Source organism: Candida albicans, chromosome R, assembly GCF_000182965.3.
Source record: "Candida albicans SC5314 chromosome R, complete sequence".
In the NCBI taxonomy this organism is placed as follows: domain Eukaryota; kingdom Fungi; phylum Ascomycota; class Pichiomycetes; order Serinales; family Debaryomycetaceae; genus Candida; species Candida albicans.
Window position 1 is genome coordinate 1929828 of NC_032096.1, and position 27413 is coordinate 1957240.

Here is a 27413-nt window from a genome sequence, read left to right on the forward strand (position 1 = left end):
TGTTTAACCTATTCGATTTCTGAAACACGGCAAAAATATGTGAAATAAAATAAATTAAAAAATAACAACTCCAAATCAATGAATGAAAATAAAACCAATTAATATAATAAATAAATGAAGTGAAGTGAAATGAAAAAAAAAGGGGGCAATGACAATGAGAATAGAAATAGAAATAGAAAGTAAAAATAGATTTGAAACTAAATTAGCTAAATCAATTTTTAAAAGAATGTTTCAACACTTGTGTTAAACTTTAGGAAAATTAAATGTGATCAAATCAAATCAACGAACAACGACTAAGAAGAATTTAATCCAAGCCGATTTCTTTCTTTCTTGTCCTTTCTTAACATTTTTTTTTTTAGGTTTGATGTAAAATTTTGTTGTTTACGATTTGGTCTTGAATACACGACACAACGACATCAGAATTATTTCATTCGTTTTCGTGTCCAAGTGGCTTTCTCTTTTTTGCTTGATTTGTCGATTCATCATTGTTTCTCCGTAACAACCTTTGTTTTATATTCTATTGTTGAGAAATTTAGCTTATGAAAGAGATTAAGGACTACTGATAGGGAAAAAGATGAAATCAAATTATCAACCAAAATAATTTAAAGAGTTGAATCTGATTATCAACCTGTTTCTAAAATTAGCAGCAATATATGAATATGGTGGTTGTGAGTAGAAGTAGGCACAGTTAATGATGTTGTCTAGTGGGAGGGAGAGAGAGAGAGATCATTTAAAATTGATTTTTTTGGGTTTGTCACGACTTTTTCAAACAAATTGGTCTGCACACACGCCCACTAAACAGTTGTTTTTTTTTGTTTCACTCAGCCTTCTCACTAACTGTCTCACCCCCTCCTCCTCCTCCTCCACCCTTGCCTACCAAGTAGTTTTGTGTGTTTCTTTATTGGCTAAAGACCTATGTGAATCACCTCAATTTAACAATCATGATGTTGAAGCAAATGATGTACTCAATGTATGACACTTTGCAAATACCATTGTTTGTGTGAAAACTATCTTTCCCATTACTACTTTTTTTTGTTTCCACCACCGATCAATACAAATGGTTGTTTAGTTAATACTGAAAAATATATGATATACCAAAAGACCTCAAAACATTACTAAACATTTCAATACCTTGATCATATTTAAAAGAATCGATTATTTGAGATATACAAAGTAAGATCATACTAGAAAGAAACCAAATAACTAAGTCTTTTCTTTTCATTTTTTGTTCACCACTACCAAACTTATTGTTGCAGTTATTTGCATCAATGTTGAAGATCATCTCACAATAGTACCAAAAATATAGTAAGAGATCCGTGATTCTGTATAAAAACGACAATAATAATAATAATGACATCATTAAATCCATTGCTTATAGTGTTTTTAATGTGTCATGACTATACAAATATTATTCAAAAGGAAAAATCGAAAAAAAAGCAAAAACCTACCCCCGAAAGTCAAAAGCGATTTATAAAAGAAAATAATTATCAAAAATTGCCTTTAATGTTGAACTGATATAATTATAACAAAGTTCTTCTTTTCTTTTTATACTACTTAGCGTAGTCGTAGCAAGGATTCAACGGTGTTAATGGAAAAAAAAAAAGTATATTCAACTTTGGTCAAAGGCGTTTGTGATTGTGATTGACTGCAGGTTGGTGCCTGATCAAAAATATGTTTAATCATATTATTGGACCATCTTTTATTTTAGAAATTTAGCATTTTGTATCATTTCATTTAGAGAAGAATCGGATTAAAAGTATAAAAAGATCTATAAATTGCCTTTACTGGCTTTAATTTTCCACTTTTTTCCAGTTTTAGTTATTTGTTACTATTATTATTATAACCTAACTCCCCTCCTCCCTGATTGAGTTAAGAATGGAATTTTATTTATTTGGCCATGTCGTTCAACAGAGTTGAAACATTCATACTACATCGAATATTTGTTGATTTAAACAAAGATCTTTTCGAAAAAATCACCCAAGAACCAATTGTATCCAGGGTGAAAACAGGGTCTAAATACATTCCTTATGAATATATTGTTCAATCACCAACAACAACCATTTTAAAAAATCAAATTGCCGTGTATAATGCCATCAGTGAAAAGATTCAAGAATTACCCATTACTGAAAACAATTTTGAATTAATCATCTATGGTCTTGAATATCAATATTTACATTTAAAATTCAGGACATTAGAAAGAAAAGATGTTGTTGATATCATTGGTTATGTTATTAGTACAAGTGATGGCAAGTTTGGTATTACAAACTTGGTGGAATCAATACAACTCATAATCGATCCCAAATTACGTGTTGTAGTAGATGATTTTGCCTCATTTACCAAGACATTCCCCAATTTGACGAAAACTTCATTGAATCATGCTTTAGCAATAACTTATGCTTATGGAATTTTTTTTTATCCCGTGGTCCATAATGTCCTTAATTGTACTAAAAATGTTAAATTAATGAGAGATTTTATGAGATATTATTATCTTCGATATTTACAAAATCCTAATGATGAATTTATTGATATTACTCAAGAAGCTTATAATTTTTGTAAAGAAAATTTCCCCAATGATATTGAACAGAAAACTAATCAAGTTATTGATGAAATGACTTTATCGGTTTTATCTAGTACTTTAGGTTTACTTGATTCATTAGAGACTAGTAAATTAGAATATAAACAAAGAAGAATTGGTTATCAATATACTCGAGGTTCATTATAAAAAAAAAATCCATACAACCTGTTTTTGGATTTGTTTTTACTTACTTGCTGTGTGTATGTTTAATTAAATCAATGTATAAAACTTTTTGTCTTTGAATTTAATTATTAAATATTTAGTGTAAACAATCCATAATGTAATGATTTGTTTCGGAAAAATCTTGTTTTGTAGTGATTTTTATTACAATCGTATCCTGTTGAACAGCTTGGTATTTGCCACTAGTTCGACTCAGCAATAAGATGTAAGTATTAGCTAACTTTTTATTTTAAAACCAAAAATACCTCACGCCCGGTGGAAAATTCTCTCCTGGGAAACTTATTTTTTTTTCAAAGCTTTACACGACTAATAAAACACTTATATTGTAGGTTAACTCTACAACTATCTACTTAACTGCCACTAAAGTTGGTATAACTATTGGAACCCTTACTAGTATTCGTAATATCCCCTAGTGCCTTTCTTCTCCTTTTCTTTTTCGGGTCTTTGCGGATTTCTTTGATGTAACCCATTACCTGCTTAAAACCCTTATTCTCATCCATTGGTATAGCGGAGCTCACTCCTTCTGGTTTCTTGTTCTGAGCAGCTGCTGTAGCAATATTAAGATCAAATTGTAACCGTGCGTTCATTGCTTCTAGGAAACAAATTCTGGATTTAAGCATTTTAACATCTTTTGTATATTTTTCAATCATTTGGCTTTTAGTCAATTTCTCTAAGGAAGGTTCGCTTTCCCTAAGACGTTCTTTAGCACGACGCTCTCTATCCTTTTCAGCTTGATCTATTTCGTCATTGATTCGTTTAACTATGAGTTGAGATGATTTCAAAACTTTATCAGGGTCGAAGGGATTTAATCCTGCCGTTTCCCAAGATTTGATGATTCTCTCCTTTGTTAGCTTTTCTTGTCTTGCTTCATGGTACCTCATTATAAATAGCCTTTGCCGAACTGGAGTGTCCTCTAGAATGCCGGCCAATTTTGACAATTTTGTTTTATACCGAGATTTTACTGGGCCAAATATACCAAGGTCCAATGGCTGCAACAAATGCGTGGAATGAGGAGGCAAGTACATAGGAATAATGTTATTCTTCTCACATGTTTCCCTGAACTCATCAGTTTTGTGGCTTCCATGCCCATCCATTATAAGCATGACTTTTCCTTGACTTGTTTTTTCTTTTACTTGGGGAACAAAAATATCCTTCAATCAACACAAAGATAACCAATTCGTGGTAAATCCCCTTTTAGATGCTGTGTAATACCAGTCTGGAGCATCATCCTTAAACCAGCCAGTTCTGAGGGAACCTCCTTTAAAAATTACAGCAGGAACTAAAGCTTCTCCAGACATACTAATTGCCTCAATAACAGTACAGCTATCCCTCCCCTCTGTGGATTGTACATAGGTTCTATTCTTGTAGCTGGGTACAGCTACTCTTGAACTTTTACCCTTACCCATAATGAACCTAGATTCATCGTAATTAAATATGTTCTCATGAGAAATTTTATGTTGTCTAACAATCAGGTCGTAATCACGATAATATTTTAGTATCTCCTCATACGTAACTGCTTTTGCTCTCAAACTTGATATACTCCTTCCTTCAACTGTATGGATCTCGTCGTGTCTTGATTTGAAGCGATCGTACCAAGACTCATGGATTTTAGGGGAAGATTCACTAGTACCTAACATAAGCTCAGCAAATGCGATTATGTCACTACGACTCCGTCCATGTCCATCTGCATCTGAATCAACAATCCAGTTAACTATTTCATCTTCTTGCTCAGGAGAAAGGAGTTGCTCTTTTGTATGGGCTAATTTCCTTGGTAATCCTCCATTATAACGAAACCTCAATGTGTTAGGAACAAGACCATAAAACCGAGCTGTTTCGGCAATTGTTTTAAATTTCCCACTTTTAAAATCTTGGATAGCATTTTGAATGGCAGTTTCATCAACTTCTTGCTTTACTTCTTTTGTTTTTGGCATGTAAGGTGGCACATTGAAGAGGAATAGGAGAAGAGTGTGGTCAAAGGATTGTTTACATTTTTTTATTTTTGCGCGTAAGTTTCCCAGGAGAGAATTTTCCACCGGGCGTGAGGTAGAAGATGATTGGTAGGGTAAGATTTTCTTGGTATGTTTCTTAAACCAAATTGCATCTTCATACATCAAACAAAACACAATCTTATAGGATGGAAAAGAAAACAACACTAGATGTTTGGATATATACCAGATACATTTGAAAACTTAATAAGCCTCATTTTTGATGTTATCATGCAATCTTTCAAAATGCATGCATACTGCGTTATTCTGCCCCAATTTGCAACTTTGTGTTGTGTTGTAACTTGGCTGGGGCTCGTAATTGATTCAAAATGCAATATATCAAGAATTTTGCATTATGTCTCCTCTTAACATCATTACTACTTATGTTTTAACTTTATCGTCTAAATTTTTATAACACAACTCACTAATCAATCCCTTTAATTTTGATTGTTTTCATTATTGTATTCTGTTACAAAAAAAAAAAAAAAGAAAAAGCCTATTGAAGAATAAAAGAACAATGGCTATCTTCAAATTAGTAGGTTTTATTTTGCTACATTGAAATTTGGAGACGTCAAAGTTATTCATTAGTATCAGAAGTACACTAACTTTAATACTTAGTAAGTCAGTTGAAGAAATCTTTTGTGTATAACTTTTCAAGGATCTACAAGAAAAAGAGTATTTACATTACCATATTTAACAAACTAAACTCTAATAGAAAGATCAGCAGAAGAAGAAAAAACGCAAACGATCAGATCTTTGCTGGTTCCTGCAACTTTCAGTAAGTTTTTCTTCACTCACTGATATGTATCTTGTTTCTTTTATCTATTCGTTTCTTTTCTTTTATGGAAAAAAAAAAGATAAGATTCTTGACAAAAAACTTTGAAAAATATAGTGGTAGTGGTAGTGGTAGTGGTGGTTACTAAGCAATGCTTTAAATTTTCAATTAATCATCCCTTGTTTATCCTACTTCCCTCCTTTTTTTGTTTTTAAAATTATTAAATGCAACATGATGATTAATGAGGTTTTATCAAACATGTACAAAAATCCAAAGTATATATTATATTTTGTATCATTATTTTTCTCTCTCTCTTTTCTATTGTCAATTCGGGCTTCATATTGGAATGTAGACTGATTCTTTTAAATAATATATATCTACGATTATTCTCTTGAAGTCTATATATATATATATATAAAGATTAATCTTTCACCTTGAAATACAAGACTTCCACTTTTTTCCATTCTATCTCTTCCCCCTCATCAATCTAAACACATATATGCTAAGAATATTTTATTTCAACAGGTTCCAAAAACTAAAAACTCATAATAATAGATATCAATATTTCAAAGTACAAACTACTAATGATATTGATAAATGGATTAATAAAACTAATAATCAAAGATTGGGTAGTACAGAACATGATTGTTATTTACCTAATTATGCTATATTAAATAAAAATGGATTAATTGAGTTACGATCAATTCTAGAACCAGGGTTTTTCTTATATATCAATGAATCAGAATTGGAAAAAGCAATTTATCAATATTATCAAGTTACAATTAAAGATTTTTGTGTGTTTTATAGTTTTGATCGAGATTTAGATATGATTCAAAAAAAGAAACAAAACAATAGTAGTAGTATTACCACTAGAGGAAAAATCATTCATTGTAAAACTTCAAAACCAATTTTTATTAAAGTTCAAGAAAATACTCATCATCAACAAGATCCATTTTTCATACGAGATGAAATTCATATGAAAATGAAAAATGATGGATTTAAACAATATAGTAAATCATTTTATTATATAAATTCTAAAGATCAACAAATTGAATATTCAGCAGCAATTTTATCATTATTAAATAAATATATTGTTGTTAATAAAATTGTTTCTGTACCATTGTCATATGTTGATATTTATGAAAAATTTAATTTGAATAAACATAATTGTGGAGAAGGATCATTTATAAATCGAGTTTTTGAAATCAATGATAAATTGTTAAAAAAATATGCATAACTTCACAACTAATCACCACCACTACTACTTAATAATACCCTTCATATAGATTATATAGACAATCTAAAAGAAGATCGTCAATATCAATAGTTCTTGCTTTCTTTTCTTTTCTTTTCTTTTTTCTTGTCATCTCTTTTAGTCTTTTTGAAATCAAGTGGTTTATTGAAACTCCAGATAAACCAAAGCAATAAGACTTCAACTAAACGTAATGCCGTAAATTTCAAATCCTGCAATTCAATCAAATTACCTATTACACTTAACATTTCTCCAACGTCAAACACTCCCGTCAAATTTATATCACTATAGAAATTAGCAATGATAATCCTACCAAATATACGCCAAGAAACCAAATGTAACACGATTGATTGTAATAATGGTCTGGTAACTCTATTGTTGTTACTCTTTTTCAAATTCCAATAAAGTTTCAATCCATATCCAAAACTAGCCAAATGAACTAAAGCACTAATAGTCAATTTTGTATATGCTAAAACCGTAACGACAATTTTTTCCCAATACAAAATGTAAGTAGTAACCATTGTTTTATATTCTTTATTGACTAAAATCGATTTATCAATGATTTGATAACTTTCTGAATTCACAATGATTTCTTCGACACCTAAAGCATCTTTCAATAATTGAAATGAAATAAAAGTGGCTAAAATATTTATACCAACGTATAATTTCAACAAAAATTGAGGTGGATTAATTGGTAAATTAGCATATCCTGATCCAAAATAAACTGATAATGTGATATAACTTAACCAATACTTTAATACAACTTGTAGGAAACTACCATAATAATTGACAATAAAATAATACATGGCATCTGTAGGAAATACAAAATAAATTGCCCATAAGATTAAATATCCACAATAATACACATTATTAGTGAGTAAAAATTGGAATAATTGATTTGAAACCGATGATAATTTCGATATACGTCTCCCCGTACGTAAAATAGGATATACATAAATCAAAATAAAAATTACTGATGCAACTATAATAAATGAATTGATTTGAGTTGATACTTCAGTTAAAACATTTTCCTTCATACCTTCATTTTCCACAGTAACAAACGTGTAATAAGGTGTAAAATGAGTACGTTTTTTATCGAATGAATACATTGGAAGATAAATACAATATACCCCTGGTTCAGAAACATTGTATTTAACTATTTGGTCTTGGGTGATTGTTTTATTAAAAAAAGTTTCCGGGAAAGTTTTAACACCATTGACTAGTTGTAAATCAAATTTAACCAGTTTGGATTTCTGATCGGTTTTAATGAATTTTTTATTTTTTAAATAAGTATAATTAGCAAAATCATCAAAATTAGGAAGGTTTTTAAATTTCAAAAAATCCAAATATTGGAAAACAATTAATGGAATAGTAGCTTGACAAACATTATGAAAATCAAATGTTAATTGAGTTTCCAGAGTTACATTATTAATAGCCACGCATGCACCATTGGACTCGTAGTTTAATATGAACCGTCTATTGGATGCTGCCAATACCAATGACAATTGGACCAATATCAAGCCTATCAATGACAGTAAATACTTCATGATTGAAAAATTGAAGAGAATAGATTGATTAAAATGAAGGAAGTAAAAAGAAAGAAAAAGTATAAATGTAGTGAGGTCTTTTTTTTTTTCTCCAATGAACAAATAAATAAGTGGTTGGTGGAATGGAGTAGGGAGGGGGAGTAAGAGTAGGGAGGGGAAGCAAGAGTAGGGAGGGGAAGCAAGAGTAGGGAGTAGGGAGTAGGGAGTAGGGAGTAGGAGGAAGAGAATTTCGGCAAACTTCTATTCCAAAGTGTTTTGTGTCGACATAACTTTCATGTCAAGAAATTGAAGCCAACAGGTAAAAAAAAAAAAATAACTCAACTCACGAATTATAATAATTTACAATCGCGTATCCAAAAATCCTAAAACGGTAATAAATCATGCAGCCGTATCACCACCATCATCACAATCGTCAACGTTTAAGATCTGCAACCACCACCACTCATGAATGATATAGAATAATTAATTGAAATCTCATATAAAAATAAAAGTTTAACCTTGGGTTGTTTGTAAATTGTACAATTTCCAAAGAAGTTGAGAGCTGTTTATTTTTTTGGAGTAAAAAATATTACCAAAAATTATCAAAAAAAAATATTTACCTCATTGTGATAGTTCGGCAATGCTGAAAATAGCGTGTATTTGCTCTAGTGTGGTATATAGAAAGCTATTGTTTCGTAACATTTCTATATTTTTGGTTTATTTTACACGACTGTTTACTATTTATAGAGAAGCTTATTCAAGAATACTTTTATGTAGTTTTATATATATTTTTAATCAATCATTAACAATCATTCATCATTTCATAATTAAAGTATATATTTAATATTTAATTATATCGACTACTTAGTTTGTGTTCAGAATAGAATAGCTATTTCAAACTAATCCCCTTATAAGATTTTACTAGAGAGTTTCACCATCGTCTGAGAAAGAGATACGGAACAACAAAGCCTATAGAAATAGTCGACAGCAAGGGCATCTAGGAGGGTATTTTTATCCGAGTTTCAGTGGCGTGACAATAGTCCGATTACGAAAGAGTAGTGCCCACTGGATAGGATTGATATAGTACGTATTACCTTACACTCACCTATACACTAGGACTTCAATAGTTGTTCAGAACAGTAGATAAATTTTAAAAAAGTGTTTAAATTAAACATCTTCACCTTTCTCTGTCAAAAACACTGCAGTTGTGTATTGTCAGTTTTTACATTTTTCAAAATCAGATAGATACGACATGGCCACTAAAAATGACACTATTAATACTTATATTAAAGATGCCCTATTATACTAATTTATAGGTTATGATCGTATATCGAACAAGATGAACAATTGTAAACTAGAGTAAAATTCATACCTATTTGTAGTCTTCGGATTGGCTAAAGCCGAGGACGAAACCCTTTGATAATCAATCTTCGTCTAGCGTGGTCTAACCGCTAGTTATGTAGCCCAGGATGATCACTTGTTTGCTGCTGACGTGGCCACAACTGATCATTWGAGTATTGACATAATGGTATCGACTGACATCAATTGATTTATCCATAACATGCCTGTCGTAGGAAAGTTAAAGATGTAATCGTATATTGAACAAAAATAGTAAACAAAGTAATAAAAATAGAGGAATAAGAGACGAATTTATAGAGTTTGGGTTTGTAAGAGTCTAGATGAGATCCGATGGATTAGTAATCTTCGTACGGCACTTGATTACTAATAACCTCATCTCATTATAGCCTTGAGATGGTCTAGACAATCACTTGCTTACTAATGGCATAGACACAACTGATTTACTCATGACAATGCCCCCTATAAGTAGATATAGCGATACGCAAACTTTATAAATTCATGTCTTTTTTAATATTTCATATACAGTAAAGCAGTATAGTTTGTCTAGAGTTTCAACTATAATAATAATGCCACTGCAAACAATCTACAAATCTTTAATGTCAAATTTGACACTGTATTGTAGTTTTTAATTTCAAATCACTTAATATTGAACCTCTCATTACTATGAAAACAACCTGCCAACTATCTCCTAATCTCTGTTTACATGATCACCAAGTATTATAGAGCCTTATGCTCAGGCTTCTTACTTTCTTGACATGTCTCAATTGACACAATTTAAACTTGATACTTGACTATTTTTTTTTCTTTTTTACTTTACAAAGAAATACATACTATACACACACGTACGAAAACCCTCCACTTACAAATAAAACTCCTTTATACCCTTCAAATGTCCTAAATCATCTTCAAGACCCTTTAATGCAACGTATGGTCTCTCAGAGTACCAGATCAGCCATAAAATAACCAAAGGAACATAATCCTCGACCAATTTCATTGCATCAAAATAATAGTACAAGGCCGATCCAATAATCCAGGCATAGATTCCATGATATAACAATGTCTTTTTCATCAATTGCTGATTCACATGTTCACCAGTTCTGGTAAATCTATTGTAGATGACATATCCATAAACAAATGGAAGAACAGTCACACAAACCAAAAGACCAGCTCCTAAAATAACCGTAATCGAATTGAAAACAGCTGAGATAAAGCTATTTTTCAAAAACGAGTCCTTTGGATCAAAATAAGTAAAGACATCTTGGAGTTTATCATCAACAATAATCGATCTCTTCAAAACAGTTTTTGTGATTTTAGAAGATGAGGCAACCGACACAAATAAAAGTGATCCCAAGATTATTCTCTTCACCCAAGAAGTATTAGATGGAGCCTTGTAGCCAAGGTTTTTGAACCCACTTCCAAAATAAACCATAATAGTGACATAAGTATCCCAACAGGTGATAATGCTACCGACAATGTTCTTGAAATAGTTTTCAACAAACAAATAACTAAATGAGGAAGGGCTATAATAACAGTACCATTCCAAAATCATCATCACAGAATTGAAACCAAAATAAACTACCAAAAGTGAAAAAATTCTAGCTGAAATAGGAGAAATATTGGATAATCCAGTAATTTGATACTTGGCAACAATTCCAGCAATAATTAATCCACCAATAATAGCAGAGATAGCATGTTTATAAGCTTCATTAGAAATATCAATTACATCAATGTTTTCAACCAACGTGACTTTTGAATGGAATGTTGCAATGTATTCCTTGTTTTCATTGAACAGAACACAATATTGTCCTGGTTCATAAAGGTTAAGTTCTTCCTTCTCAAATCCATCAACCAAAGTTTCATAAATATTGAAAGATTGCAGTTCAACTTGGAAATCGTCATCACCTTTATCTTTATCCATATGTAAAAGTTTGGTATTTCGATGAACATTCAATGGCAATTGTTGGTGTGGTACTCCATTGGCTTCGACTTTTAATTGAGTTTTCCCATGAATCAAGTCGAGGTTGAAACATTTAATGGGTGAGTTTTCATTGAGGTCAAATGTTTCAACATTTTGAACTAATTTGGCTAAGACTAATGGGATTTGAATACCCGCTAAAAGTATAATTGAATTGAATAATCTCATTGGTAACAAATGAATTATGATAGTACCTTTGCAATGTAACAGAACTCACACATTTTTTTTTTCATCAATCCGTGATCATGTTGACAAAGCTAGCTTTATAAATGATAGCAAAACAAAACACCCCATTTCAAGGTTTATGATTGACGTGTACATCTAATTGTGAAACTTGACAGCGTATCATCATCAACAACTGCAAAAAAAGGTGGTGGGTATAGATATGTTTGAGAAGGGAATGTCTGATAACATTCATTCCAAAAAATGAAACGAAACAAAAAAAAGAATAACAAACAACACAGTACTACTCAACATTCTCACTCACATAGCATGAAGTGTACCCCACAGTTGCTACTAACACCTATCACTTATTCTTCAAGTTGTTTGTTTCACTGCATCGTGCTATATACTCGGAATCAAATAAATGTCTAAAAAAATCACATTCAAAAGTAATATTTAAAGTAAAAAATCTATATGAATTCGGAATGTTCACTAAAGCTTATACTTTGCAACCGTTAACCGTAACCGTATCGGATTTGAAATACCGAACAACCAGCTATTGAACATGCCATTTTTTTCTATTGGAAAAGAGTTCCTTCGAGAAATTGATTGTATCTCAACCCACTAATTGGATATTTGGCAAAAATTTCATCGATTGATTGTAAATCATCATCAGTCAACTCTATTAAACTTCCAAAATTTGACTCAACTCTCTTTTTAGTTGATCCAGAAGGAATTGGTAAAATTCTGGTCACTTTTTCAATGCCTCGGAAATTTCTTGCTTCCGAAACTGTAACAATCCATGATAATGCCAAAGATTCCAAAGTTGTGTTTTTAACTTCATGAGCAAACTTGTATAATTCCTTTAAAGCGGGCAAGTTTTTGTTAAAAGTGTCTGGTTGAAATTTGTCCAAATGATGTCTAATATCACCTTGTGGGATTGATGCCAAAAATGTATCTGAATTCTCAACTGCATAATCTGTTAAAAGACCACGACACAATGGTGAATAAGCAATGAGTGGCAAGTTGTGCTTTGACAATTCTTCCAATATACCAGTGGTAATAACTTCTTGTGAAAACAATGACAATTCTAATTCAACACATGATATTGGAAATACTTTCAAAGCAGCCTGAATGGATTCTTTACCAACTTCAGATAAAGAAATACCATCAATCACACCCAGTTTCACATATTCACTGATATAACCAATAGTTTCTCCATAGGGAACAGAAGGATCAACTCTGGCCATCTCAAATAATAATTTTGGTCTGTTTTGTTTTTGTTTAGGGAAAAATGATACAATGTTTTCAATTGATTTTGAAACAAACTCTTTGGTACCATTTGGTTTTAATGTTTCATTATCAGCACCTCCTTTAATAGATATAATCAATTGTTTATTTTCTTCAGGATCATTTTCTTCTAAAAATTGTTTTAATAATTTCAAATTAGCAAAATCTGGACCATAAAATTCACCACCATTGATCAATTTAGTTCCAAATTTTGGATGTGATGTCACAAATTTCAAGGTATCAATGGATTGTTGTGCTGGTGGTGGCGTTGGTGTCCAAGTCATGGACATTGTCCCAAATCCAAACTTTCCCGATATTTCGACAGGTTTAAAAGACATTTGTTGTGTGGGTGGTTAATTTGAAAAAAAAAAAAATTGAATTACCTTTTGTAAATGGTCGGGAAAATTTGAGATTTGTACCAGGTTTATATAGATACTAATTTCATTCAACCTAAAAATCAGGAATCCTTTGAATGTATGAACAAATTCATTATCAGCCATTAAAAATACTCCCCCAATTAGGGGGAATTTGTCGGGAATTCTTGCTCATTTTCAACGTCATACTAAATTTAGCATATTTCCGATTCGGATACTCGCCAAATCTGGCCTAATATCCGTACATAAGAGATTTTGAACAACTAACTCAGTCATCAAAGCCAATCTCCGTATTTTTAGTCTTATGATTAACCCGTTAGTAGAGAACTAGAGGGGTGCCATACATCCTGACAATTTGAAATTTAAGTCTCTTCTTAAAACCTCATCGGATATTCTGCTTATAGGCTTTCTTTTTCTTTTAAACTCTTGATCCTGCCAATATCAATGTATTCAATGGTTCGAAGAGCTATTATATTACATCAGATAGGTTACGTTTAAACTAAATCAATACATCATTCCTTGATTATTCTTATTTTTGGGTTATAAAAAAAATTTCTATATACAATTCAAAACAACGGTCTTTTCAATTAAAAACAAAACACTTGGTCTTTTTCAAACCCAGCGTCTTTAGTCATTTCATTGATATATTCAACAAATGCTGGTGGACCACAAATAAATATTTTTGAATCAGAAGTTGGTGAAGGCAAAAATTCAAACAGTTTTTTATCAACAAATTTACCTGTAACATATTTAATTTCCAATCCTGGATATTTTTGTGCCATATTATCCAATTCATCTTTCAATAATATATCCCTTTCGGTGTTATTAGCAAATAATAATTTGATCTTAGTATCATCTTCAAGATTAGTGATAATAGCAGTAATGACTTGTAACATTGGGGTAATACCAGTGCCTCCTGCAACTAAAGCCAATTCTTTAGCCAGATTTGGTACATATTGTAATTTTCCAAATGGTCCTCTAAATTGAACTGTTTGTCCAACTTGAAGATTAGCCAATTTTTTTGTAACGACACCATGTTCATAATGCTTAACCAAAATATCGAAAAACCCTTTATCAAATTGATTAGAAATCGGAGTGTAAAATCTGACTTCATCTTTACCATCAACATTAAAACAACAAGCTAAAGAATGTCCAGTAGGAATGTCTAACACTTCATCTTCTCTTCTTAATTTGAAACGATAAATCGATGTCATGGGGGCAATTAATGTCTTATCCAACAACTCAAATTCTTGCCATTTAACTTGATGCATAGAAGAAGCACGTTTCAAAGCACCATAATATTGTATAGACACTATGACAACAATGAATCCGATTGAATATGGCATATATTCCCAACCAAAAATCCAGGTACCAAATAAAATTAACCCTATTGGAATATATATACCATGAATTGGTTGTTTGAGTAATTCTCTTTTATCCTCCATTTTCAATGAAATACAAACAGACTAGAATGTAACGATTGACAGTAATGAATTCGGTTTGAACAAAAGTAGGGATGCACAAATGTATTGAAAAAAAAAAATAAAATAAAAAAATTTAGGAAGGGGAAAAAAGAAAAAAAAAGAATTGAAAATGAAACGGTTTACAAATAAATAAATCGCTCGGTTGGCGAAGAAATCTCCATCTTTAGAAATAACAAGCGATTTTGCATCATGTTTTGTAATTACTTTCAAAAACAAAGTGCCATATTGAAATATAAAAGAAAATTGAATATATATAAACTAAAGATATATTTCCCTCCTCTTAACCATTTGACACACCAAGAGAGTCAATTCCAAAAGTAAAAATTAAAAATCGGGCTTGGGAGTTCGGGTATATATGGTATATATATATAAGAATTAGAGAACAGGTATAGTAAATAATAAAAATGATTATGTAGAAAAAAAAAAGAATAGAAATCAGAAAAAATTATAATGAAAAACCCAGACCTTTGTAATTAAAAAAATTTAAACATTAGCAACAAAGTAAGAACACGATCAACCATACTACCTAATATTCTTCTTCTTCTTCAGGGAAAGAATCAGTACCAACTTCAATATAATCTCTCTCTAAAGCAGCCAAGTCTTCTCTAGCTTCAGTGAATTCACCTTCTTCCATACCTTCACCAACGTACCAGTGAACAAAGGCTCTCTTAGAGTACATCAAGTCGAATTTTCTGTCAATTCTTCTCCAAGCTTCAGCAATGGCAGTAGTGTTAGACAACATACAAACAGCTCTAGAAGCACTGGCCAATTCAGATCCCTTAATGGCAGTTGGTGGTTGGTAACAGATACCAATCTTGAAACCAGTTGGACACCAATCGACTAATTGAACAGTCTTTTTAGATTTAACTTGAGCAACAGCATTTTGAACGTCTCTAGTAACAACATCACCACGGTATAACAAACAGGTGGCCATGTATTTACCAGTTCTTGGGTCACATTTGACCATTTGGTTACCTGGTTCAAAACAAGATTGAGTAATTTCAGAAACAGAGTTGGCTTCATGGGTAGCTCTACTCTTGGAGAAAACTGGAGCATAACTGACCAATGGGAAATGGATTCTTGGGTATGGAACCAAGTTAGTTTGGAATTCATTCAAATCAACATTCAAGGAACCGTCAAATCTCAAAGAGGCGGTAACGGATGACACAACTTGAGCAATCAAGTTGTTCAATGAACTAAAATTTGGTCTGGCAATATCCAAGTTTCTTCTACACATATCGTAGATGGCTTCATTATCAACCATAAAAGTACAATCGGCGTGTTCCAAAGTGGTGTGGGTAGTCAACACAGTATTATATGGTTCAACAACTGAAGTGGACACTTGTGGAGCTGGGTAAACAGCAAATTCCAATTTGGATTTTTTACCGTAATCCAAAGATAATTGTTCCAATAACAAAGAACCCAAACCGGAACCGGTACCACCACCCAAAGAGTGGGTGAAAAGGAAACCTTGTAATCCGTCACATTGATCACTCATTCTTCTGACTCTATCTAAAATGTCGTCTAAAATTTCTCTTCCAACAGTGTAGTGACCTCTAGCATAATTATTGGCGGCATCTTCTTTACCGGCAATCAATTGTTCAGGGTGGAATAAATCTTTGTAAACACCAGTACGAACTTCATCAATGACATTTGGTTCCAAATCAACATACAAGGCACGAGGAACGTATTTACCTGAACCAGTTTCACTGAAAAAAGTAGAAAAACCTTCTTCTCCTCCCTTTGGTCTGTCTAAACCTTCTTGTAAATACCCATCTGGTCTAATACCATGTTCCTGTGAATACAATTCCCAACAGGCGTTACCAATTTGACACCCGGCTTGACCAACTATACAATGGCGTTAGTATGAACAGAATTCTTTGATTGATTCAATCAAAAATCGACGCGTTTAAGATGGATTGTTATGGCTGCTTACTAATGAAGCTTGGATCAAACTTTGAAATCAAGACAACCAAAAAAACCGGATCTTAGTGTTTTCAATCCATCCCCAAAAAAAAAACTGATGGCGATTTTGAAACGGTAAACAATCACTAAGACATACCATTAATACTGATGACTTCTCTCATTTTTTGAATTATATTATCGATAAAAATATGTGTAGTTGTTTCTATTGAAAAAAAGGGTAGAAGAAAAAGGGAAAAGCCCAAAAAAAAAAAACGAATTACTAACGAAAGAGTTGTTTTTAAAAAAGAGAGAGTAGAAAATTTTAGTATAGACGGGCGTGTCAGAGAAATTGATTTGTTTACATTTTGAGTTTTAGACGCTCAGAATCTCAATTCGCAAAATTTTTGTATGGTCGTGTAATCATATACAATTTGTTTTTTTTCTCTCTCCCCTAACATTCACTCGATTCGTATAAAACATAATGTTGTTTCGTAACATTTCTATATTTTTGGTTTATTTTACACGACCATTTATTATTTATAAAGAAGATTATTCAAGAATACTTTTATATAATTTTATATATCTTTCTTTTTAACGATCAAGAATTTTATACTCAAATATAACATATTTTATATTTAATTGATATTGCTATTTAGTTTGTGCTCAGAATAGACCAGCTATTTCAAACTGAATACTATATTACGTTCCAAAGATAATCTGTCTTGTCTGCGAAAGAGATTCAGAGGATCCGACCGAACAACAATAAATAGCTAAAATAAAAAACTAGACTTCCTAACACAGAAACAAGTAACTATGAATTCAAACATACGCTAAAAACCAACTACAGACTTCAATTTTGCAATCAAGCTTTTGGGTTCTTTTTTCAATCCCAATTTAATTTTCAATTCATCACTAGCATCATTTAAAACTTCACCAACAGATTTTTCCCAGTTTTGCAAGTTGTCATATCCACTGAATAATTTGTTTTGGAAAGTTGCCAAACTCAACAATTCACGTCTGTTTAAAGCTGACAACCAATCGTAGCTATAACCAAATGATCTGAGATAGGCTTTCAAATCGGCGTTGGAGTAAGTACGAACAACGCTATTCCACTGATTATTTATTACGTCTCCTGTCGATTTTGCAGCATCATAGGCATTGCTATTGAATATCGAAAGACGATACATTATACCACGGTAGACGTTAGTAAGGAAAGAAAAGATCTTGGATTTATAAGTCACATAATCCTTTTCAAGTTTTTTATGAGTTTGAGTAGCCTGAGACCCAACGTCATCGGCAAATTTAGATACATGTTCTTGTGCCTGCTTGTATTGTTCTTGAGCATTTTGCACAGCTGTATCGTATTGCTGAGTAGCCTCCTTTGCAATAGAATCATACTTTTCATCGGCTTCAGCCTTAATAGACAGGTATTGACTGCCAACTTGTTCTTGGTAATTCACGGCTTGGTCATGAACATCCAATACAACCTGATGGGCCTCGTCAACCTTGTTGCTGAATCCACTCTTGGCACCATACCACCAGCTTCCAACTTTATTCAACGCGTCAGTTTGTAATTTTTGTGCATTTTCTCTCAATTTGGTAATTAAAGACAAAGCAAAACTTTTACTTGCAACTCGGGCATCTTTGATAAAACTAGTAACATCATGTTCTCCCTTTTCAAGCTTACGTAAGAATTCAAGTGAGTATTCGTATGATGCTTCTTCAATTTGATCCAATGCTTCCTCAGCTGAATAAGTTGTCTTTGTAAATTCTTCCTTCGCAGCATCACCAGCCAGATTATAATATTCTTGAACAACTTTAAAACCTTGTGAAATTTGGTCTTCAGTCAACTTTTTATATTCAGCTTCACTCAATTTCTTCTGCAAGTACCTTTTATAGCCATTAATATCTGGTGCAAATAAACGAATTTGCAGATCAACATTGTTGAAAGCATCCTTAAATCCTTTTTTCAAAGACTCAAATTGTTTTTGGAAGGCAGACACAATATCTTTTCTTGTACCTTCTACATTTTCACCTTGTTCAATTAACCATTGCTTGATAGAATCAGTAGAGACATCATCAACAATCCAAGCATATGTTTCAACGTGAACTGGATCAAACTTGTGCTTTTGCACCAACTTGATTAATTGATGTTTGGTGGTAAATATTGAGTAAGGAACTTTTCTGACATCCAAGAATTCACGCAATTTATCCTTGGACCAATTATTAATACCAACAAAGAATGTATCATTAATCAAATTACTACCCTTCTTTTTCTGAGACTTTTGTTCTCCCTTTGTGATCCAAGGTTGAGACTTCTTTTCAGTGTTTGCCAACCAAGTATGAATGTCACTCAACAAACATTTCTTATAACTTTGGGCAATCTTGACTAATTTTTCCTTATCCAAATCTTCAACGTAAATTCCTGGTTTAGTGTCAATAAATCCATGTAAATAAAGCCATTCACGTAATTGAGAATATGACCAAGTTTGGAAAAATTCATCTTCAATTTGACCTTTTTTATCAAAAATGGTTTTATCAAATAAATCCAATGAATCAAATAAAGATTCTTTGGAATCTCTAATTGAATGAGTGGCTTGATAACTAAATTCTTTTAATTTTTCAACCAATTGATCCTTTGTTGAACTAGGATTAAATTCAATGCCATAAGATTTCAACCAATCTTTCAAATCATTTTCTGACCAAGATTCATATAACCAATTGCCAGGATAAAAACTAGACCCATGATTTTTCTTAGAAATAGAATCAAATTGATCTTTAACCTTATTGATTAAATCATCTTTGGTATCCTTTGCACTATATTGGATATTATTTTGAGTTAAAAAAGTTTGCAAACTGGTTACTGGCCAACTTTCAAAAATCCATTCTTTAATTGAATAATTTTCTTTTCTTTTCCCAAATAAGTAATCAAAATTCAAATAATCATTTAATGAATCATCTGGAGGATTCAAATTGTTATTTAATTCTTCAGTAACTTTCTTGTAACCTTTTTCTAATTTCTTAGCTTCTTCATTAGCCAAACTAATTAATTTTGGATTCTCCAAGGCATCATTGAATGCAACTTTACGTTCTTTTAAAAATTGTTTTAAATCATCATTTGTCCATTGATCAAAACCATAATTGGCAACCACAAAAGTGATAGATACATATAACCATACAATGATTGGGAAATACATATTAAATGTTCTTTAATGTTGAAATAGGAAGAAGAAGAAGAAGAAATGTAAAAATTAAACGTCACAAATAGTGATAATTATCCTGAACAAGAGAAATACATTATTAAATATATATAAAAGCAATGAATGCTTAGGGGGGGGGTCATATAGCAATCGTTGTGAAGAAAAAGGATTGCTATATTTTTAAGGAGGGAATCCCACAGAGTTTCTACCCTTGTTATACATAATTGAGCAACTGTGGGTAAGTCCCAAAAGAAAAAATAAAATAAAATTTGGTTGCTGTGGGAAGAAAGAAACAATGTGTTACAAATTCTCGAAAAGCAAAGAAGGTTTTTTTTTTTATTACTATTATTGTTTTATTTAAAATAGGATCCACAACTTCGTAAAACACTCATACTTAAAACGTGGGAATATGACTCGAGGTCATTGAATTAAGCAAACACTTATGTTTCTTGTTGTTGTAGTTGGTATTGTTTCTTAGTTTTGAAAAATCCATATCAGAAAAAAAAAAGAAGTATCAACTCTCAAAGAAACTTTGATGAGAATTGTATTTGCAACTTTTACTGGGTTTGGTAATAAAAACACACTTATTAGTATCAATTTTCATGTCCGAAAACCAAGGAGTCAAATAAAAAAAAAACTAGAAGGCTTTTCCATTACTCTTTTGCTAGAAATTATTTTATTCTTAGGTCAATTCTTTCAAATTGGTGCATAGTTTCATGTTCTTGGTTCTACAACACGAAAAGAATGAAATACAAAAGACTGCATTGGAATATATTAGATTGCAATTGATTCATGATCTATTGTTGAAAAACCTAGGTTATGGACACATAAATTATGATATTGATGAATTGAATGAGGTACGAAAATCAGTTTATACCAAATATTGGCTAATGAATAATGTTGAAACTTGCTGCATTATAAACCCACTACCAACCTACATGAACATAATAACGCAAAATCAACCAACACTGCAAATGAAACTTCGTTGTCATGATCAAACTTCCCATACAAATTTATTGAATGCCAATCATCATGCTAATAAAGCTGTTAAAATAGAGTATATTGCAAAATATCAGTTGTTTGATTATAGGATTATAAGAGTTGGACCAGAAGTGGAAATACTTACCAAACCAGGTTTGAAGGACCGACTAAGACGAATGGTAACCCGAATGAAGAGTAAATTTAAGTCACCCATCTCACCAATAAAAAAGAAGATACCAGACAAAGCAAGTAAGGGGTTCAAAACGGCTCATAGGAAGTTCTTGAGCTACGAATTGCAACGAATAAGGGCAGCGACATAGCAAGCCCCGTCCTCGTCACTAATCTAAAAATATAATATAATATACAGAATTAATATATTATTACAGACATATATACATACATATATATAGATATACACATATATTTATCTATTCTTTAATAGCATAAGCTCTTCTGAACTTGTCATCAATTTCAGTCAAGTAATAGGTACCTTGGCTCAAGTTGTCAGTAGAACCTTGTGGTTTAAAGCTCTTTTGCAAATGGGCTTTTTCTCTCAACTCAATGGCTGCCAAGTAATCTTCTGGAGATTGAATTTTTCTACCATCACCCAATTTATAATCAAAATCTAAAACTTTAGTAATTGCAGACACATCACCTTTGACAGTGACAGACAATAAAGTAGATGCCAAACCAGAACCATAGGAGAAAATACTGATTCTTTTGTTTTTCAAGTTATCTGAACCAACATAGTATAATAATGAGGCCAATGATACCCAAGCAGAAGCTGTATACATGTTACCAGTATTGGTAGGGACTTGCAAAGCTGGTTGAACTCTTTTTTTCGTTTCATCTTTGGCTAAACCAACAAAAGTCTTTTCTAATATTTTATCAGTCAAACTTTCATCATAAGTTAAACCGTCAATGTGTTTTCTGGTGGTTTCATCAATTAAATCAGCAAATTTAGATGGGTTAGAAACGTAATCATTGTATAATAATCTAGCATAACTCTTGGTGACCAATTTACAAGTTGGCACATGGAAGGCACTGAAATCAAAATGATCATAAACACCAACAGTCTTGTTGGCATCACCAGTGATTTTTTTGGAGTAATTTTTGTAACAGTTGTCAACAGCTTTAACATAACAACTTAATGAGAAATGACCATCAACAACAGGGTATTCACTGGTGAAATCTGGCTTATAAAAATCGTAAGCGTGTTCCATAAATGAACCACGAATAGAATCAAATACAATTGGTGCATCTGGACCAATTAATAAGGCAATAGCACCAACACCACCAGTTGGTCTGGCAGCACCTTTGTCGTAGATAGCAATATCACCAGCAACAACAATAGCATCTCTTCCATCCCATGATGATGATTCGATCCAATTAATAGCATTTATAACTGAAGAGGTACCACCGTAACAAGCGTTAACTGTGTCGATACCTTCAATATCATTATTACCTGGGAACAATTGCATCAATACCGACTTGACGGATTTAGACTTATCCAACAATGTTTCAGTACCAACTTCCAAACGACCAATTTTGTTGGTATCAATGGAATAATTCTTGATCAATCTAGATAAAACGGTCAAAGAAATAGAATAAATATCTTCTCTATCATTGACAAAAGCCATATTGGTTTGTCCTAAACCAATTGTGTATTTACCTTGTGGAATACCATCAAACTTTTCCAAATCGGATTGATTGACAGCTTGACCAGGAATGTATACTTCAATACCTTTGATACCAATGTTTTGTGGTGAGTTAGTCATGACCATATGTAATTTTAGATCTGATTGGAATATATGCTTGGAAGGAAAACAAATGAGGAGGGAAGCTTCTTAAAAACCTTTTTTTTAGTAAATTAAGTAGCCAACAGATACTTTTTTAAAAGAAGGAGAAAAGTAAACCAAAAAAAGTAGAAAAAGAAGTGTGGTTTATAAAGTAAATATAAATTTTTTTTTCCTTTTTCTTTTTGAAAAATTTTTGGAAATTGATTTGTACAAGTTTAGTATCAAATTATTGTCTTTGTTGTTTGTGTGCAACAAGAAAAAATATATACAAATTAATACGCGCAAAAAAAAATCATCTATACGACGACTTGACAGTAAAAAAAAAGCAAGGCGTGGAATAAAGAATCCACACAAGTAATGTTTTTATATGGCTTTTTTCACTCACTCATTCACTCACTATCGTCGTATAGAATGCACCACCACCTCACCTCACCTCCGAGAACAACAAAAAAAAAAATAAACCTACATTATTTGTCCCCACAACTTTCCAAGAAAGTTATGTAAGGAAATATTTCAGGGGGTGAAGAGGGAAGGGGGAAAAGAGAGAATAAGTAAATGGCTGTACAATTGTAGTCAATGATAAAAGGCGCATTGTAAATGTGGCGGTGTATTTGATTGTTTAAACTCTTGGTTGTCGACACCATTTCAGATTATACAATTTTTCAAATGTTTGCAACCAGTTTTTCGACTTCCCAATTTGGCTAACTATGTACTTTTATGATAGCATTAGCATTGTTGTACAGAAGAAGTTTAAAAAATAAACTCAATAGAAACTTCTACCAGTTTGGTTTGTATCAATTACAAGGATATCCTTCAATTATAAATAATAGCTAACAACCGTCCTAATCAACAGATAGCAACCCGTTAACGGAAATAAATGAAAGACTGCCACAAATATATAATGTCCTTGTTGTCAATTGAAAAACAAACCAGCTGCATTATTATTATCCACCTAGCTACTTGTCTCTCTGATTTTATTTGGCACCTTTTGCTGCGGCTAGAATTTGCTTCAACCACTTGAATGATCAATTGGTAGAGAAGGGCTACGACTTATCCTCACCTGATGTATTTTTCATTTTGTTTCCTTGTATGCGCGATGCTAACTATTGAGAAAGCTTCAGATTACATACAGTTGATCAAATAGAGGCGACTTAATAGTGATAACTTGCATAACAATTGTGTAGACAACTCTGAGTTCAGCTACAATTAATAACCATTTTACTACTATAATGCGTATTATGTTTAATTATTTCTATTAAATAAACCTATTAGACCATGCTTTCATTACGATACTTATTTTTGTTTGTCATATCTTCTCTCAATTTTTTGAATGAATACACCACGACACCAATAGAACACCCCACAGTAATGAAAATACACGCAGCAGCGAATATACTCCCCATCACTTTAAATGTCAATAAGGGATAGTTTCCAACACCACCATGTCCAATTTCCGTGTTTGACAAAGACATTGTACCCATAGGGAAAGTCATTGACCAAAAGCTTTTTTCGAGTTTCAAAAGACCGAACCGGTTTGTATGCAGAGGATTTGGATTTTTGGCAAATGGTCTTATTTTAGATAAGACTGAAGTAACGGCAACAAAACACATGAAATATCCAAATGATAATAAAAACACCGAAACAAATCCTGAAAGACACAATGAAATTTTGCCGTAAAGTAATTCTTCGGGGATAAACTTGTTTAAATTGTTTCCGAAAAGATAAATGCTATAAGATGATTGACCCAAGAAACCCACAGGAAGGAAACTTGTCATGATTAAATTTGTTGGTGGAATTTTATGAATTATAAGTCTCCCCATATATAACGTCATTACCATAAATGCCATTGATATGGACAAGCTCCACAACATAAAGCTAACAATCATGGTGAGAACAGTTTGATGTACATGAGGCAAATCCAATTCGATCGAGTGCCCTGATGAAGAAACAACTGTAATGGCAACTATTGGTAACAAAAGGGTAGCATTTAGTTTGGCTTCCACATCCGATTCATTTAGCTTTGACATGAATGACAAGTACACGATTAAGAAGGAAGTGTACATGGCTGAAAACACTGCTAGCCACCAAAGTGTCCACACAAAATATATATGTTCACCTTTGGTTATGAGGGCAATGAAATTCACTATCGTTATGTACCCCATGGAAAATGCACCCATGAAAACTGCTCGAGATGGATCAACATGATAATCTCTAAATCTATTGGGGTAATATGCACATGACATAATGAGTAAAATGATATTGCCAATAAAGAAAGTACACGTCAAACCAAACATTACATAACCACATATTTGTAACCAATATGCTGGAAAGGGGAAATTATATAGTAGACTGGATGATATTCCGGTTCCCATAACACTAACAAAATATGCTGGAGTGAAATTTTTGACAACATCTTCAATGATAAATCTTTGATAAAATGATTTTAAATATGATTGTTCACGTCGTTTTGAATCAATAGTTGAGAGATAAGATAAGTGATCCATAGTATCTTTACCATCGTTATTTTGGTTATTGTTTTGGTTATTGTTTTGGTTGTTGTTGTTGTTGTTGTTGGTGCTTACCAATGTTTGATTTGAAGATAAGACATTTGAGGAATCTGCTGGATTATATATGTCTTCATTCAGCAGCAGCAATGGTGGTGTAGTAGTTTTTTCGGGTGGAATTTTGTTATCATTGTGGCTCGAAGACGACATTATTGCAAAAACAAGAAGAACAAGAAAGAAAGATCGATTAAACTTATATTTATAATGGAATGGGATAATCAGATATTCTTTTGAGTATAGTAAACTGAGTTGACTGTTTTAAAGTAATTTAAAGTTATTGATCTTATATTTTTATAACTTATAAGTACTTCCAAACATAAGGTGGCTGATTGAATTTATATATATGTTTTGCGGAATTGATAACATGTTGAAGAGGACTTTGAATCACTCGCAGATTGTGACACACCGAGGAAAAATCTAGCCTAAATTAAGTGCAGCAAAAAAAAGAAAAAAAATTACTCATACAAAAAAAATGTCGTGCAGTGTAGAAGATTAACTGTAATCAAGCCTCTCTCTCTCCTCTTTTTGTCTAAGTTTGTTTTCACGGGTATACGTTTATTACCGTGATTATTTCTTAAACCCATAAGAATTACCATCGCTACAATGTTCATGAAAGTACCTTGGTGAATTCCAAGACTGTCTCGGTGATTGATCGAGATCGTATCTTTTATTTGTTGCAAAAAAACGATCGTAACGACTACTGTATTATAAAATCACCTGAAGCTTGCAGCACAGGGAAATGCAGATTGCAGATTCCATCAAGGGAATTGAATCACCAGAGATAACAAATAGAAAAAAAAGGTAGTGCGCACAAGCACAAACTGCATATAGTGTATGTGCCAAAAAAAAAAAGAAATTAAAATCAAGTCACACATTTATTCATTCATAGTCATTGCTATTTCCCTTGCCAACCGAACAACAAAAAAATTTTTTTTTTGCCTCTCTTTTCTCTTCTCACATCGCAGTATAGAATTTATAATCACAATATGCCAGTCAAGTCACGTGAACTTTCATCATCCCGTAAAATCACTTTTGCAACAATAATAGTTGCAAAATACTACATATGGGGTTCATTTTGTTCCTAGAATTTAGATCTGTTCAGTGAACCCTATAAATAAGCTTGATTTTCCTCTTGGTTTCAAGATATATTTGATTTTATGATTATTTGATATTTTGTTGACACGTTGTCAATCTTTTTTTTTTTCCTTTTATCTACCACTACTCTTTTAGGAAGAGTCACAAAAATAGCAACTATATTTTTATGAAATACTACTGATTCTCAACCACGACTGACGAATAAACTTACAAGGAATTGGCAAAGCCCGCAGAAGGAAAATGAACAATACAATACAATACTAAATATAACCACCAACATTCAAATTCTTTTTTCAGGACTAGGGGGGGAGGGGGTGTATTTCTCATTTTTATCTTTGGTTTTGTTGGGTGTTGTTAATTTACTATTTACTTTTAACTTCTAACTTAATGGTTTGTAATCTTACAACTAGAGTTACTTAAGTTCGTTGGCATTAGGTATAAAAGTTATCTATCACATACCAATGATTGCCAAGAAGAAGAAGAAAACACGTTCAAGCAATAGTAATACTTGACTAAGTCTGTTATCGGGGTATCCGAGCTTTGTGATTGGCTTAGATAACCATAACAATGTACAACAATTTGACTTCTAAACTTGATCAATAGTTATAAGTTGACTCAATTATATGAGGGGTTTGCAAAAATATGTTTACAAAAGGTTTGTTTTGCATTTACGTATATAAATCACCTTATGAAATTGGAAACAATAGAAAACTAAACAAAATATCACGCATTCCAAAGAGCAAATTTTTTATTCTAAAAGAAATGTGATTTCCATAACTCTACAGAGTGAATCCATAAGACAACTCATCAAATAATTCAATCGAGCTAATGAAGGCTGTTTAAAGGTTATAGCAATTGGTAGTGTTTGATCCATGACATAAGTAATTAATTAACTACTTAATTACTCACTCTTGAAATCTGCAGTGTGGTTT

The 27413-nt window shown here is 32.2% G+C and overlaps 12 protein-coding genes across 12 annotated transcripts, besides 2 other annotated features; 3 read left to right on the plus strand and 9 right to left on the minus strand. All coding sequences in view use genetic code 12, as the record gives it.

Annotated features, from left to right (window-relative positions):
• Positions 1-1897: 1897 nt before the first annotated feature.
• Positions 1898-2722, plus strand: CAALFM_CR09040WA (uncharacterized protein; the record flags this gene model as incomplete). The annotated part of the gene is made up of 1 exon (XM_711341.1): positions 1898-2722. The coding sequence occupies one exon, from the start codon at positions 1898-1900 to the stop codon at positions 2720-2722; it is 825 nt and encodes a 274-aa protein (XP_716434.1).
• A 383-nt stretch (positions 2723-3105) lies between these two features.
• CAALFM_CR09050CA (uncharacterized protein) lies at positions 3106-4866 on the minus strand (the record flags this gene model as incomplete). Its single annotated transcript, XM_705112.2, has 1 exon — positions 3106-4866. The coding sequence occupies one exon, from the start codon at positions 4864-4866 to the stop codon at positions 3106-3108; it is 1761 nt and encodes a 586-aa protein (XP_710204.2).
• Positions 4867-6014: 1148 nt separating this feature from the next.
• CAALFM_CR09060WA (uncharacterized protein) lies at positions 6015-6752 on the plus strand (the record flags this gene model as incomplete). Its single annotated transcript, XM_711344.1, has 1 exon — positions 6015-6752. One exon carries the CDS (start codon positions 6015-6017, stop codon positions 6750-6752), a length of 738 nt encoding a protein of 245 aa, XP_716437.1.
• Positions 6753-6835: 83 nt separating this feature from the next.
• Positions 6836-8314, minus strand: CAALFM_CR09070CA (uncharacterized protein; the record flags this gene model as incomplete). The annotated part of the gene is made up of 1 exon (XM_711345.1): positions 6836-8314. The coding sequence occupies one exon, from the start codon at positions 8312-8314 to the stop codon at positions 6836-6838; it is 1479 nt and encodes a 492-aa protein (XP_716438.1).
• A 1277-nt stretch (positions 8315-9591) lies between these two features.
• Positions 9592-9855: a long terminal repeat ((upsilon-Ra) Long terminal repeat (LTR); about 264 bp long, 6 copies per genome).
• A 656-nt stretch (positions 9856-10511) lies between these two features.
• CAALFM_CR09090CA (uncharacterized protein) lies at positions 10512-11795 on the minus strand (the record flags this gene model as incomplete). Its single annotated transcript, XM_711346.1, has 1 exon — positions 10512-11795. One exon carries the CDS (start codon positions 11793-11795, stop codon positions 10512-10514), a length of 1284 nt encoding a protein of 427 aa, XP_716439.1.
• A 572-nt stretch (positions 11796-12367) lies between these two features.
• On the minus strand, positions 12368-13417 carry CAALFM_CR09100CA (pyridoxine 4-dehydrogenase; the record flags this gene model as incomplete). Its single annotated transcript, XM_711347.1, has 1 exon — positions 12368-13417. The coding sequence occupies one exon, from the start codon at positions 13415-13417 to the stop codon at positions 12368-12370; it is 1050 nt and encodes a 349-aa protein (XP_716440.1).
• Positions 13418-14040: 623 nt separating this feature from the next.
• On the minus strand, positions 14041-14898 carry CAALFM_CR09110CA (cytochrome-b5 reductase; the record flags this gene model as incomplete). The annotated part of the gene is made up of 1 exon (XM_711348.1): positions 14041-14898. One exon carries the CDS (start codon positions 14896-14898, stop codon positions 14041-14043), a length of 858 nt encoding a protein of 285 aa, XP_716441.1.
• A 565-nt stretch (positions 14899-15463) lies between these two features.
• Positions 15464-17024, minus strand: TUB1 (alpha-tubulin; the record flags this gene model as incomplete). The annotated part of the gene is made up of 2 exons (XM_019475568.1): positions 15464-16785; positions 17000-17024. The coding sequence occupies 2 exons, from the start codon at positions 17022-17024 to the stop codon at positions 15464-15466; spliced, it is 1347 nt and encodes a 448-aa protein (XP_019331113.1).
• Positions 17025-17324: 300 nt separating this feature from the next.
• Positions 17325-17604: a long terminal repeat ((pi-Ra) Long terminal repeat (LTR); about 280 bp long, 17 copies per genome).
• A 68-nt stretch (positions 17605-17672) lies between these two features.
• CAALFM_CR09140CA (uncharacterized protein) lies at positions 17673-20039 on the minus strand (the record flags this gene model as incomplete). Its single annotated transcript, XM_711351.1, has 1 exon — positions 17673-20039. One exon carries the CDS (start codon positions 20037-20039, stop codon positions 17673-17675), a length of 2367 nt encoding a protein of 788 aa, XP_716444.1.
• Positions 20040-20758: 719 nt separating this feature from the next.
• On the plus strand, positions 20759-21343 carry CAALFM_CR09150WA (uncharacterized protein; the record flags this gene model as incomplete). Its single annotated transcript, XM_711352.1, has 1 exon — positions 20759-21343. One exon carries the CDS (start codon positions 20759-20761, stop codon positions 21341-21343), a length of 585 nt encoding a protein of 194 aa, XP_716445.1.
• Positions 21344-21451: 108 nt separating this feature from the next.
• Positions 21452-22807, minus strand: ERG13 (hydroxymethylglutaryl-CoA synthase; the record flags this gene model as incomplete). Its single annotated transcript, XM_711353.1, has 1 exon — positions 21452-22807. The coding sequence occupies one exon, from the start codon at positions 22805-22807 to the stop codon at positions 21452-21454; it is 1356 nt and encodes a 451-aa protein (XP_716446.1).
• A 1283-nt stretch (positions 22808-24090) lies between these two features.
• SSU1 (Ssu1p) lies at positions 24091-25536 on the minus strand (the record flags this gene model as incomplete). Its single annotated transcript, XM_711354.1, has 1 exon — positions 24091-25536. One exon carries the CDS (start codon positions 25534-25536, stop codon positions 24091-24093), a length of 1446 nt encoding a protein of 481 aa, XP_716447.1.
• Between the last annotated feature and the right edge of the window lie 1877 nt (positions 25537-27413).